The sequence below is a fragment of the Thalassophryne amazonica genome, chromosome 13 (assembly GCF_902500255.1).
Source record: "Thalassophryne amazonica chromosome 13, fThaAma1.1, whole genome shotgun sequence".
In the NCBI taxonomy this organism is placed as follows: Eukaryota; Metazoa; Chordata; class Actinopteri; order Batrachoidiformes; family Batrachoididae; genus Thalassophryne; species Thalassophryne amazonica.
The window spans coordinates 73,167,045-73,182,904 of NC_047115.1; the positions used below are offsets into that span (position 1 = coordinate 73,167,045).

General features: G+C 38.8%; 1 protein-coding gene across 1 annotated transcript; it reads left to right on the top strand.

The window, feature by feature from the left end:
- The first annotated feature begins 2,555 nt into the window (after window positions 1–2,555).
- prdx3 (peroxiredoxin 3) lies at window positions 2,556–15,801 on the top strand. Its single transcript, XM_034184310.1, has 7 exons — window positions 2,556–2,705; window positions 7,453–7,555; window positions 7,824–7,965; window positions 11,457–11,592; window positions 12,020–12,123; window positions 13,688–13,853; window positions 15,692–15,801. Exons 1-7 carry the CDS (start codon window positions 2,670–2,672, stop codon window positions 15,740–15,742), a joined length of 738 nt encoding a protein of 245 aa, XP_034040201.1. The 5' UTR covers window positions 2,556–2,669; the 3' UTR covers window positions 15,743–15,801.
- Window positions 15,802–15,860: the final 59 nt, after the last annotated feature.

Sequence of the window (15,860 nt, forward strand, 5' to 3'; positions counted from 1 at the left end):
TGCCTTTCCCCGCCTTTCTTTGAATCTTGTACAAATGTCATCCAGAATGTTTATTCTCCCAGATGTGTTGCCATTTATCAGACATTTTAGCCTTATTTATACTCTTTATTTCAGGGTTACTATACTTTACATCAATTTCAATTTCATTTTTTCCCTCCAGCCTTCTTAGCATACTTGTCAACCAACTCATTCCCACTCCAATACGAGCTGGTGCCCACAGAAACTTACAGCACTTTTTAAGATTATTGACTGTAAACTTTAGACTCAGACTGGGAGGTCTGGAGGCTGATAAGTGCCAAAGTAGAGTCTGCAGCAATGACTGCATGCATCTGTACTCTTTATCCATGTCAATGCCAACCATATGGCTACAAGCTCAGTGGTGTATACATCCAAATCATCTGTAATTCTTTTAACTATAGTTAGGGCCCATCTCAGGAATAATGTGCCACTCCCACCCTCTTATCTGTCCTTTTCAAAGCATCTGTGAACATTATAACATTTTGTTTATATTTTCTGATATGTAACTGTTAGTCTCGTATTTATCTATTGCAATCTCTTTTCCTCAAGTAACCCAAGATCAAGATTTATTTCACCAAGCGACCACGGTGACACAGCTGGATATACCACTCTGGGGCTAATTTTTAGTATAGACATTTCCAAGTACATCACCTTTTGTTTTATTGTAGAACTAAAGCTATGAACCTGCACATCCCTCCTCTACTGGCAATCCCTTAAAAGTGACTGGGTCATATGATTTTCACTATGTCCATTGAGATTTTCCCAGTACACCAATGCCAACAGATCCCTTCTGAAGCACAGTGCATCTCCTCCACCTCAATTTGAATTGCTGTCACTGGTGATGTTTTCACTGCTCCACTACATATCCTCATTGCTTGGTTGTGCATAACCTCTGATTTTCTCAATAATGTTTTTTTTTTGGCAGCTGAATCGTAGTATGCTATGCAGCCACAGTCAAACACTGATCTCATCAAACCTTTATAGATGGTTTTTAATGCTGATCTGGTGGCTCCCCATTCAACCCCCACATCATGACATTAAGTATCTTTTTTACATTTCTCAACTACTTTTTAGTATGATTGCCCAGGTCAACCTTTTATCAAACCAAATCCCCAAATATTTACAATTTCCACCCTCTCCAATTCATTGCCAGATAAATTTATCTTAAAACCCTAACTTGTGTTTTTCTTTGAGAAGAACGTGACATTATTTTATATTATTATTTTAATAATAATAATTTAATATATTAAATTAATAATTTAATATTATTTTTGATATATATATTTTTTTTCTGTAAAGATCCGAAATCCCCACTGCAGGGTCCATTGTTGGACTTAATTTACTGTCCCATGCATCCAATTCAATATAAAATTAATGCTCCTCCCTTCTTCCACATTACCACATCATCTGCAAACAAAACTACTCAATCTAGTTCCTGCACATCCTTAAATACTTCATCAGTCATAATGGCAAATAGAAGAGGACTTATGATACTCCCTTGAGGGGTGCCATTTTTTGCCACGTAACTATCACTTATTTACCTTGCCCTACAACAGGCCGGTTGTCTGGCTATTATTTACCCATTTATTCTCACTCTTACAATTCTCTCAGATCCACCTAAACATTTAAATTCTGCAGAAAATCTACTTCCGCCTTTAACCACGTGTTCTGTGTGGGCGGGCTTGTGCTTCATTCAGGACGGCTTGAAATGCTGGACATCTCAAAACAGAGCATCACAGACATGTCTAGAAATTATACAGAAACAAAGACTTTGAAAATATAATGAACCATGTCAAAAGAGCATTTATTTTGTTGAATTGAATTATTATTATTATTATTATTATTATTATCATTAATAGTAGTAGTAGTAGTAGAAATAAAATACAAAACATACAGGTGCCAAATTGATTTCACCAGAAAAATCTTATAAACACAAAGAAACAATTCACAACAAAATAATATATAGTAAAAACACACACACATACACACACACACACACACACACATATATACGATATATGTTCACATACACATTTGCTCAGAAGACAATGTGAAGACAGCCTGAACCTGACACAGCTATGTCCTTCTGAACTATCTCTCATGACTAAAAGGTTCAGTAGATGAACTGATAATGAGCCACATGTTAGTTTAAACTGTAAAATTTTTAAATGAGCCAGATCATGTAGTTTTAATAGGTGAGATTTCAGACACGTATTGGTGTTTTTTCTACACTACCCATTTCCGAGGAGTACTTGAAGGCAGCATTGCATCTGCCTTCAAGTACTCCTCGGAATTTGCTATAGATTATTACAAACAGTCAGGTACATTTATTTACATTTACCATACCGCCACCATTTAGGTGTTCATACATGAAACAGATCGACATAATATTGCAAACGATATTGTAATTATGTTCTCAGTGTAATAATAATAATAATTTAATCATCATTAAAAATACGAACGTCGTTGCTATAATTTGCACACTTTCTTCTCGTTGTAGGTTTCATATGGCTTTATACGTGGAGGTAGGTGAAATATTAAATAGAAAGAAATAAAGAGTAAAACCTCCCTCGCGGCGTGTCAGACAGCGCGTGCACGGGTGACGCAGTTAAACAGCGCACGCGGACCGCAGCGCGATTTTATAATCCAAGATGGCGGCCGCCGCTGGCAGGTTGTTGAGGACTTCTGTAAGTTTGACTGGCGACGCTTAATATTGTCATTATTAAAAACATTTAAATGTTTATTAATGAGCTGGTGTTAATGATGTATCTGTGTGCGCCATACACGGTGTTTGTTCGTCCGCCTCTTATACTATAGGTGTTTCTTTTAAAATTGGGTAACATACACAAATATAATGCATAAATATAAACATATGTACGATAAAAAAATATATTTTACCAGGGTAATATTAAAAAAAAAAACCCAAACACTCAACACGTATTTCCATCTACATATAAAATCAACATTGTTAAAAAAAAAAAAAAAGGTTTCTCACATGACCTGAGTGGCATTGCATGTCAAATGTCTGTTTTTTGGACTGCTGTTCTGTACACTTTGTCAAGATGAAATATTCTGGAAATCTACAGAGGCAATGTTTGAAGGAAGTGGCTATTCCTACGTAGCCATATTAATAATCCCAAATTGTATTCATACATATCGCATCCTTACTATGATTACAGTTAGGGGTTATTGTTATAGTTGGAGTCAGGGGCTGTGGTTAGGGGTTATGACTATTGTTATGGTTAGAGTCTGTGGCTATGGTTAGGAGTTATTGTTTTGATTAGAGTCAGGGGCTATGGTTAGGGGTGGGGGTGGGTATCGAAAACCAGTTCCTGTTAAAAATTAAATGATTTGATCCACCGACATAAATAGCCTTTTTACCTTTTAATTTCATATTACACCGGAGTAGCCGTTGTTTTTGAGTGTATGTGTATCAGGAAATGATCATTTCTGTATGTTGATTGCAGGCCTGCTGTTTGTGAGAAGCTGCAAAGCGCACTTTGAAGGAGCGAGTGCACTCAGAAGCAGCAGGGTCTGCAATTTCTTCTTTAAATGGCTTTGAGGTTAATGAATGTCAATTGTGAGTCACCTTTGTGCTGATTAAAGTCACTAACTGGAACTCTTGTCTTGCTGCGGGCAAGAAATGAGAATTGTTCTCCGTTCCACACTGCAGAGCGGAAGCTCATGCAAAGGAAATAATAATAATATTAATAATGATAATAATAATGATATCCTCTGTTTTGTGGGACTACAGCTCCAAACGAAAAGTTGGAAAGATAGATCTTGGTCGGAATGAATAACTTCAAAGCAAATTGCTGTTTTAAATCAAATGACACCTTTTGAAATATTGTAATATAAACAGTCAACTACAGCTGACCAAAACCATTTTTTTCTCCCAAAATGAGACTTCACCCATTGTTTATGAATTACATCCTGGCGTACAGCGCAGCTGGCTGCAAGAGATCAGCTCAGAGGCTATGGAATTAAATTTGTCTCAATATCTGAAAGGAAATACTTTTGACAAAACTACGGATTTTGTTTATTTCTATTTATGTCCAGAGATCTAGGATCCACCTTGTACAGATTTTATTTATGTCCAGAGATAAAGGATCCAGTGACCAATTTCAAATTTATTTCCTTTAAGACTCAATAAAATGTTGCTGACATAGAAAACCTTTATTGATAATGGAATTGATAAAGATTTGGATTGGTAAGCAGAATCGATAATGCATCAATATTGATAAAATCGTATCAATACCCATCCCTATGGCTGAGTATTTTATTTTTCTTCTGTCATGAATGTGATACTCTGATACTGCGTTCAGAAAATTGTTGGCAAGCAGTCTAAACTCCCCATACTTGCACCCAACATGTCATTGTATGAAAATGTAATTTGTCGTTCTTAATGTTACAGCTTTTCTATGTCAACATTTTATTGAGTCTTAAAGTAAATAAATTTGAAATTGGTTGCTGGATCCTAGATGTCTGGGCCGGTATGCATCCTAAGCATCCTAAGGCTAAAAATAGCTCCTAGTGATGTTTTTCTAAAAAAAATCTTAGAATTCCACAAATTCTTAGACATTTCTCAGAATTTTCCCTTGGTAAGTTGAAAGTTGTCCGCAAAGCACCTTAGGCCTTAAGAGAGCTCCTAAGATGCCAAACTGGTAAGAGTAGTGAGGAGGACTTTTAACAAGCCTAAGAGTGTCTTAAGCAGACAAGCTGGTGGAAAAGACAGAGAGGAAGCAGGGATATTCTCCATATGTAGGATGACAGTGAGTCAGTAACACACTATGTTTGATCTATGTAATTATTTTATGTTAGTTTACTGTCTTAATGTATTTATAAATTGTTTAGGTTGCTGTTATCATAGTCACACATTAATATCATTCTTTTTATTATTATTATCAGTATTATTGATATTATTTTATTTTAGGATTACTTCTATTTTGTGATTGGATTTTTAAATGGACCACAATGAAAATAAGTGTTTTCACTTTCTTGTCATGGATGTAATTCTAACATATTTACAATTTTATTATGTACTTACATTGAATGTATTAATTAACTCAGTGTGGTAAACTGCGTGTCTTTTTGGCACTCTGCCACGAGGAGGCGCTCTTATTTTTCAGATACAACAACACAGACGGTGAAGGGGTGACATCAAATACGATACACTTTTCACTTATGGTGACAACATGGTGACACTTAAATCACAAAACTAATTGACACGACACAAACACAATAAATCAATAACACTAACAGCACTGTAAAACTATCATGGACCTCAATAACAATATTTGAAACCCAGAACTCCCATAATGAATTGCAGCACAAGAATTTACAGGTTTAGCGACCGGCCTGGTGATCACTCCAGTTTAATTTTGCTGAGTATCATCATCATGACATTATTTTCTCGATTACGCATTTCTTATTGCAGTTATATGATCAGTTAATTTAGCTGTTCATTCATATGTAGGAGCGCAGAGCGCATTTATTTTTTAAATTTCCCATTCCCATTTCGTGACGACCAATCACAGCTCTTACAGGACCATGTCATACCTAGCAATGGGGTCAACCCCGCCTCCTCACTAAGATAGGAGTTTCTGTCAACTCCTTGTCCAGAGTTGCTCTTAGAAACTTCTTGGGTCTCTCTTAGGCTGGGAGTCATTGCCAGGATATTTTAGGCTAAGTTAGGAGGTCTTTGAGAGGACTTTGAGATGCACTGTGGATATGGGCCCTGGACTTTAATAAACTCTACAAGGTCCTTGGTCTCTGGACATAAATAGAAATAAACAAAATCTGTAGTTTTTGTCAAAAGCATTTCCTTTCAGACATTTTGGCATGAATGTCACTCCATGCTGCTGAGCTCAGCCGGCTTTTGCACGTCAGTGCTGGACATCTCATTTTGGGTGGAAAAAATGTTTTGATCGATTGCAGTTTATTTTTTGTATTACAACGTTTGGAAAGAGATGTCATTTGATTTAAACGGTGGTTCGCTTTGAAGATATTCATTCCGGTCAGACTCTAACATGACTCTGCAGAGAGCCGCGCAGCGTTTGGAGCTGTGCGAATGGAACAGAGGACGATTCTCATTTATTTCTTGCAACAAGACAGGAGTCCCAATTAGTGACTTTAATCTGCACAAAAGTGACTAACAATTGACATATTTTAATGACTTTGAGAGGGGTTAAGAAGCGGATTTGCGTCTTTTGAAAAGCAGTGAAGCAAAGAACCAATGAAGCAGCAGATCGGAGCACTAGCTGCTTCATTGCTTCAAGCTTCAAAGCAGAGCCGCGCTGAAAAAGCAGTTGATTACAGACCCGCTGCAGGTTCTGCAGTCAACATAGAGAAATTATCATTTTCCCAACAAACACCCTCAAAAACAACGGCCGCTTTGAAGGACCGATAAGGGAATCGATAAACAAAAAGGCTATTGATGTTGGTGGACCGAATCATTTCTTAACGAAAAGAACCGGTTCCCGATACCCAACCCTATGCATATGTGTGCTTTCATCAGCCCATATTTCAGTTCATAGTATCATCTGAGTGGTTCCCGGCTCTGGTCCTCAGTGAACCTAACATGCACATTTTCCATCTCCCTGCTGTGACAAAAGCTGATTAACTTGTTCATGTGTGCTCAGCCAATTACTCAGAGCTAAATGAGGTTTGGGTTTAAAGTTGTATATCCTGCATGTAGAAACTGTCAGATTATCTTGGAGTCACAAGAGTCAAGACAGAAGTCAGACTACCAGAGCAAGAATTTTAGCAAAGGAAGCTTCTCTGATTTGAAGCGAAACGTCCTCACGTCAAGCAACCCAGTCCAGTCGAAGATTCAAGCTTCTCTACTCTGTCAAATTATCAGCAACCTGTAAGGGTGAAACTGCTCGTTTAACTTTTCTGATGTCCATTGCAGACCTCCAAATCTGAAACACTCCCACTGAGCCCGTCTTTACTGTGTGAAACAAAAGGGGAGACACATCTCTTTTCTGTTTAAAGTGACTTATTTATTTATTTAGGACTACATCACCTCAGTGTATGTGGAATATTTGGCACCCAGTGACCTCCATTAGCTTAGTACTTTTAAAACGTCTTGGTTAGTTTCAGACAGCTTAACTGGAGAGAGAGCCAGCTGTGTGAATGCCCTCTGCTGGTTGGCATGGATAACAATGCTGTTATTACCCTGTTGGCAGAGGTATGTGCTTTGAGGTGCTCCTCTAGTTGCAGCTATGGCTGTTTTTGACCACTTCCTGACCATACATGAGGCTGTCAGTTCTTTTTATTTCTTGAATCAATGTAATAAGTGCCTGCTTGTAGAAACAATGTTGTTGGAACAGCACGCATACATGCACACACAATGTCCATGAATGGAGTTTACTGCAGCTGAAGTTGTGACGTCTTGTCCCTGATTTTTTTTTTTTTTTTTTTTTTTTTAAGACAAGGTTTACTGCAGGAGGCCTGAAACTTGCAGCATCCTGTCACCAGGGGGCTTTGGGCGCTGCAAAAACTCTTGCACTTCAGAGAGCTGCTTTCTCCACTGGTATGTCTGTGCAGAATCTGCTTTTAAGTATTTTGATAAGACTCTCTGAGTCGTTCAGCCAAAAAAATAAATAAATAAAATTAAAAAAAGAATAAATAACATTAGTGTGAAGATATTACCTGTTTTCAGTCAGAGAATAAATGATCTGTTGTATAAATGCATTATGTTTTGGCCGTTCTAAGTTTAGAACTGAGTGATGAAGGTAAACATGAATACGTGAGATGTTTGGTTGTTTTCCCGTTAACTGACCTGTGTTTGGCCGTGTCAGGCGCTCAAAGATGGGCTCCTGCTGTCACTCAGCCTGCACCACCTTTTAAAGCCACAGCTGTCCACAACGGGGAATTCAAGGAGATGAGTCTCAGCAATTTCAGCGGCAAATACCTGGTGCTGTTTTTCTACCCACTGGATTTGTGAGTACTGTCAGTCATCCTGACACACAACGTGAAGAAGTGAGGAACAGCTTTGTCCCCCCCCCCCCCCCCCCCCCCCAGGGGTCATTGACTGAGAACTTGTATTTACAAAGTCATCTGTGTGCAGTATGTGCAGAGTTTCAGACTTTTTTTTGACACAATCCGCTTTGGAAGAAAAAAAATTGGGCACTTTGACCTTGTGGCTCTAAAAAGCATTATGATGTGTAATCCACCTTTCATAAGGCTGGACACCTCTGCAATCTGCACATAATACTGTGAAACACATGAAAATAGAAGTTGCATTTTTCCAACCTCAATACTTTGACTTTTACTTTTGGATGTTTTTGTTTTTGGGACAAGCATCACTGTTCCTCGCCTTCTTTCTTTTCTTTTCTGTCTCAGTAAATTTGACTAATCTGAGCTCATCAGCATCAGGAAGTTAATGTTTGTTTCCACATACAACCCCAATTCCAATGAAGTTGGGACGTTGTGTAAAATGTAAATTAAAAACAGAAGACAATGATTCGCAAATCCTCTTCAACCTGTATTCAATTGAATACACCACAAAGACAAGATATTTAATATTCAGACTGATAAACTTTGTTTTTGTGCAAATATTTGCTCATTTTGAAATGGATGCCTGCAGCACGTTTCAAAAAAGCTGGGACAATGGTATGTTTACCACTGTGTTACATCACCTTTCCTTCTAACAACACTCAATAAGCATTTGGGAACTGAGGACACTAATTGTTGAAGCTTTGTAGGTGGAATTCTTTCCCATTCTTGCCTGATGTACGACTTCAGTTGTTCAGTAGTCGGGGGTCTCCGTTGCTGTATTTTGTGCTTCATAATGTGCCACATATTTTCAGTGGGTGACAGGTCTGGACTGCAGGCAGGCCAGTCTAGTACCTGCACTCTTTTACTACAAAGCCATGCTGTTGTAACACGTGCAGAATGTGGCTTGGCATTGTCTTGCTGACATAAGCAGGGACGTCCCTGAAAAAGACGTTGCTTGGATGGCAGCATGTGTTGCTCCAAAACCTGGATGTACCATTCAGCATTGATTGTGCCATCAATCAATCAATCAATCAATCAATCAATTTTTTTTATATAGCGCCAAATCACAACAAACAGTTGCCCCAAGGCGCTTTATATTGTAAGGCAAGGCCATACAATAATTATGTAAAACCCCAACGGTCAAAACGACCCCCTGTGAGCAAGCACTTGGCTACAGTGGGAAGGAACCATCACAGATGTGTAAGTTGCCTGTGCCATGGGCACTGACACACCCCATACCATCACAGATGCTGGCTTTTGAACTTCGTGCTGGTAACAATCTGGATGGTCTTTTTTCTCGAACTGTGTTAAATGACAATGGTTTTCTGAAGTGTTCCTGAGCCCAAGCAGTAAGATCCTTTACACAATGATGTCGGTTTTTAATGCAGTGCCGGCTGAGGGATTGAAGGTCACGGGCATTCAATGTTGGTTTTTGATCTTGCCGCTTACGTGTAGAAAGTTCTCCAGATTCTCTGAATTTTCTAATTATATTATGGACTGTAGATGATGGAATCCCTATATTCCTTGCAATTGAACATTGAGAAACATTGTTCTTAAACTGTTGGACTATTTTTTCATGTAGTTGTTTACAAAGTGGTGATCCTCGCCCCATCTTTGCTTGTGAATGGCTGAGACTTTTGGGGATGCTCCATTTTATACCCAATCATGAGTGTCCTTAGCTCCAAAATGCTTATTGAGTGTTGTTAAAAGGAAAGGTGATGTAACACAGTGGTAAACATACCACTGTCCCAGCTTTTTTGAAACGTGTTGCAGGCATCCATTTCAAAATGAGCAAATATTTGCACAAAAACAATAACATCTATCACTTTGAACATTAAATATCTTCTTTGGGGTGTATTCAGTTGAATATAGGTTGAAGAGGATTTGCAAATCATTGTATTCTGTTTTTATTTACATTTCACACAATGTCCCAACTTCATTGGAATTGGGGTTGTAAATCCTGTATAAACAGGAAATGTATTGTTTTTATTTACCTTTCTTCACAATTCATTCACCCAGTTTAAACTCTGTGGGACCGTCTTTCTAATGAAGTACTGTCCTTGAGGTTTTAAATGTTTGTATATTATTTTATGATGTTGTTAAATTAAAAACAACTACCGTGTTGCCTGTGGGGATCCATGGGCTCTAGATTGGGTAGTGTTTATAAAATAGGTAGGTGACGTTTTTCAAGAATGATACTAAATTAAGCAAAGTTTCTATCATGATTTGAAATGGCGTGTGAGTCCAATGTTTTTTGAACCTTAGACCTCAGCAATTTTTGGAAGAGGAACTCATCCCTTTTATTTCCTGTTAATTATGTCATTTTTAATGTCAATTTACTGTCTTAATGTAGTTATAAATTGTGTACGTTCTTATCATATACACACTACTATTATCAGTATTATTATATTTTATTATTACTTCTATTTGTCATTTGACTTTTAAATGGACCACAATGCAAACAAGAGCAATCAGAGATTGCTGATGTCCGCCAATCCGGTGTCACAGACCGAATAGTCCGCCCCTAAAAATTGATCCGCCCTGGCTCAACTGCACATGTCATTTCAGTCTCTTCACTCAAAGAGATCAAGTGGATTAATGGGATTATTAACCATCAGATAACAAGGTAAAACCTCTTAACTCATTCTAAAGTCAGTTTTAAGCAGAAACAAAGTGATACTCTCTGATGTTTTGAAATGGCCGACGCTCAGTGAACGCATTAGCAAGCAGCTCGTGTAGCCGCGTCGCTTTGATCGCTTCCTCTCTTTTCTGATAAAATAATGCTGAATTTACAGTGAGGAAAATTAAGTATTTGAACACCCTACAATTTTGGAAGTTCTCCCCTCGAAATCATGGAGGGGTCTGAAATTTTTATCTTAGGTGCACGTCCACTGTGAGAGACATCACATCATCGGAAATCACAATGTATGATTTTTTTCAAAATAATTTATTTGTATGTTACTGCTGCAAATAAGTATTTGAACACCTGTGAAAATCAATGTTAATATTTGGTACAGTAGCCTTTGTTTGCAGTTACAGAGGTCAAACGTTTCCTGTAGTTTTTTTTACCAGGTTTGCACACACTGCAGCAGGGATTGTGGCCCACTCCTCCACACAAATCTTCTCTAGATCAGCCAGGTTACTGGGCTGTCCCTGAGAAACACTGAGTTTGAGCTCCCTCCAAAGATTTTCTATTGGGTTTAGGTCTGGAGACTGGCTAGGCCACTCCAGAACCTTGATATGCTTCTTACGGATTGTCATGTTGGAAGACCCATCCACGACCCATCCATGACTGATGGTGATTCTGTGTATTTACGATTGCTGACTAGTGAGTGGCATTAAGTTGCTGTCATGTGATTTGGGTTGCAGCTGTACTGTTGTCATTTTGTGCTCCCGTGAACAAACCTTTTCCTTGTCTGTTTTTTTTGTCGCAGCACCTTCGTTTGCCCGACAGAGATCATCTCCTTCAGCGACAAGGCCAGCAAGTTCTATGACATCAACTGTGAGGTGGTGGCTGTCTCTGTGGACTCTCACTTCACTCACCTGGCGTGGATCAACACGCCGCGCAAGGTTCACGTCCTCCTTTAATCATTATTCACCAACAAACACACAGAACAAGGGTCACCTCAGCTCAGCGCCTCGTTCTTCAGTTGTACAGGAGCCACAAAAGCTAAACCTCTGTGAAAGTCACCAGCGTGTACACAGGAAATTATGCAGTGTTAATTTAACACTACAGCAAATATATATTCCTCTTCAGAATGTTGTTAAATTAAGTGTTGAGTTCAACAGTCCAGTACATTTGATTTTTACACTGTCATAAGTAAAAGTATTTTCAAATGGGATCATATGAGCTCGCTACAGTGTTACTTTCACACTGCAAGACTTACTGCATGTTTGTGTTCAAAGCATTTTCTCACATGAAATGTTTCATTAGTCCATTTTTTTTTTTTTTAGAATTAAATATTGCAACCTATTGATCAATATAATCATTCTACAGGCTGGAGGTTTGGGTCACATCCACATCCCCCTGCTGTCAGACCTCAACAAACAGATTTCCCGGGACTACGGTGTGCTTCTGGAGACGCCCGGCATCGCACTGAGGTAGCATCACTGTATTTTTGCATATTACTGATCATTTTAACTATATAAATGTCATTTTGCATACGTCCACCTTACAAACATTTTATTGATGAAATTATTAGTGTTTCACCAGAACTGAGGCATAAAATAGGTTTGTACCCCATCTGTCTGGAACAGTTTTGCTTCCTTTCTTCCAGAGTTATTGTGTGCATGGCTTTTTTAATTATGTGTCATCATATCAGTTAAGCCATTGTGCTCTTTGACACAGAAAATGTATGTTTAGGTCATTTCCTGTTTTGTAAATCGGCAAGTATTCAGTATTTTATATACTATTTTATATAGAATTTTATATACTATATAAAATTTTCACTTGAATAGTCTGTTGATTTTGCAGTACACCCAGAAAGTATACGCAGCTCTTCACTTTTTCCAGATTTTATGTTACAGCCTTATTACAGAATGGAGCAAATTCATTGTTTCCCCTCAAAATTGTGCACACAACACGTGTTTTTTTTTTTTTTTGCAAAGTTATTAAAAACAACTAAGAAATCACCTGTAGTCTTCACACCCTTTGCTCAATACTTTGTTGATGCACCTTTGGCCGTCATTACAGCCTCAAGTATTGAATATGATGCCACAAGCTTGGTGCATCTATCTTTGGGCAGTTTTGCCCATTCCCCTTTGCAGCACCTCTCAAGCTCCATCAGGTTGTATGGGGAGTGTCGGTGCACAGCGATTTTCAAATCTCTCCAGAGATGTTCAATCAGATTCAGGTCTGGACTCTGGCTGGGCCACTCAAGGATATCTGGATCAGAACACAGTCAATCACGGGTGCGTGAACACCATCTGCTGCAATTAAACGTAGCTTATTTTGTACGCATGGAACCCACTAAATTATGAATTTCTGTTGAGGAAGGACCTGCTACTCCTCCCTCAAGGCATTCTGGAGTTGAACAACAGTGCTGGGTATTGGGATATGAGCGTGAACACGACGATCTAGAATATCCCATAAGTGCTCTACAGGTCTGTTGGGCGTCCTTCCTGCATCACAGAATTTCCTTCGTAACCGGGTGATGGTCAACTCGTGAACATTTAAACACCTGGGTGTGTTCTGCAGTGTCAAACCAGCATCAAGAATGCCATTGGCTCATTGACGAAGCATTTCACTGAGGCATGACATGGCAAAAAATGCAACAGATTTCATCATTTGCTTTTATCGCTCCTCGTACCCAGACAAAATTGCCACTCCTAATTGTTACCAACAAGGAGTCATTGCTCAAAACATGCCACACCTCTGCAATTCTGACCAGGTGCTCACCAGCATCCGTGGTCGTGTTTGCAGGCCAATGCATGTTCCCTGACTTAACTCACTATTTCTAATCTGCCTCTCAGTGGAAGACTCAAAATGTCAATTAACTCCCTAATGAGCGCTGAGGCTCAACTCTAGCTTTCACGATGGCCGTTTGTCACCGATGTACTTGTCAGGCTTTAGGTCCCTTGGATGTGATCCGCATGCTGTTCAGGATTTGATCCACTGTAAACAGGATTTCATTTTACATTTGTACATACTGTTCTCTGTTTTCAGGGGTTTGTTTATCATTGATCCTAACGGTGTGGTGAAGCACATGAGTGTGAATGACCTGCCCGTGGGCCGTAGCGTGGAAGAGACTCTTCGCCTGGTGAAGGCCTTCCAGTTTGTGGAGTCACATGGTGAGGTGTGTCCAGCCAGCTGGACGCCCGAATCACCAACGGTGAGTCTTTCAACCTCTAGATGCATTTTAAACAAGAGCAAACGGAGATTTCGGAAGTCCGCCAATCTAGATCCAGACCACATCCAAAATTCAGTGGAGTCTTCCATGCCCCAATATCTTTCTGTGGTGCAAATTTGGTGAGAATCCATGAAGTAGTTTTGACATAATCCTTCAAAGCCTATATAAAGTGAAATCTTGATCCACAATCCAGATCAGCACAGCCAGTGCTGCATATGTGAGTATTTGTAGGGAAGACCAGGACCATTTGCCCCCAGAATTTTTAAATTTATAATTCTCTGAAACACTGTTGCCTGCATTTTGAGGGACATATTTTGTTAAAGCCATAGTTTTTTTTTTATCTTTGTTACAGCCTTGCTTTAAAGCCAAAAGAGACAAGGCATCCGGCCAAAAATATATGTGCCAGGAGCAATTACCTAGGTACTTCAAGCGCCCTCTTTTGGCTGCCCTTCAGCATGTTTGTAAAATAAAAATACGACTATCATTCTGGGAGGGGGATTGGTCTGTGCCATCAGTCTTATAGCAATCATTATTAACTACCAATACTTCATTAATTTACTGTCAGATGTCATTATAATACTAGTATTATGTTGCATAACGAGACAATTGGGTAACAGCTCAAAAACGGTTTTAATAACACTAACCCAAATCAATATCGGATCAAATCAAAATAATTGATCAATTCTGAATCTTAAGAATCAGAATCAAATTGATTCTTGAAATTTGAATTGATACCCAGTTCTAGTCAGGTCAGTTTTGGCCCAAGTGCAGGAAATTAAAATGAGAAAGCTTCATGAATAATTGTATTTATTATTTGACACATTTAGTTGATGTTTTATGAGGGAATGATTAATGATAAATATGCATTGTTCACCGTTACCTAATATCCCTAATTTCTCCAAAAATTAGTCCCATCAACTTTGTTTTCATGTTGTTCATCCTTGACCCAAAATACATAAATATACCAAATGGCAAAAGTCAGCTCTCCCCAGTTTCTCTGATCAAAGTTGCACATGCGAGGCTGCTTGGCTTAAAAATATATATTTCTTTTTGCACTGCGACCTCAGTATCAGAATTCTTGCTGATTTGATCTCTTCAGTTGGCAGTCACTGTGCAAATATCGTCATGTAAATTGGTCTGTTCTCTTGACATCCTGAAATAAATTCAGTTGAGTCCACCCCTCCTGGCTCTTATCAGAGCACATGCACAATGATGATGTCCATTTATCACTGAGCTGTTCCTACCAGCACGCCAGCAGTTGGAGACACTGCAACCAGTTTTCACCCCCCCCCCCCCCCCCCCAAAAGTAAGTCATCTAGTAAGTCAAAGGGTAGCCTGGCGTTAATGTGACAAAAGTGCGTGCACCTGTGGAGATGCAGTGAATGGTGAGTTTGTAATTACATATTTGAATTAAGTTGATAAAACGTTCGACAGCAGTTGCAGTGAAATGCTACAGACTGTAACTGCAGAAAACAGTGTGTGCATTTGCACATATGAACTACATGTGCAGTTAAAAAAAAGAATCACAGAACATTTAGACTATCTAGGGTTCCAGGACAGTGTTTATACTTCTCGGTGTCCAAATACTTATGGCTCCTGTATGTATAATTCCAACGGAATTTTGATGAAAATCTGACACTTTAGTTTAACATTTTCTAGCAGTTGTATTGTTTAAAAGTGGTAACTTTTCTGACCTTGAAGTTTTTGTATCCTGTGAAGCATCAAAACGTTTTTGCTTTTCTGTAGTACATAGTGTGTGAATGTAGTGACCTCAGTGGCTGAGACCCACTACATCAGAACATTAAATCTTTGTTTTTCAGATCAAACCAACTCCTGAAGGATCCAAAGAGTACTTTGAAAAAGTTAACTAATGAAGACTTTTCAACAATGGGTATTCCAGGTCTAAAATAAAGTTACATTTGCTGTTGAATACATGAGTGAATATTGTTTATTTATCCTGCATTTTGCCAACAGATCTGCATGAAATGT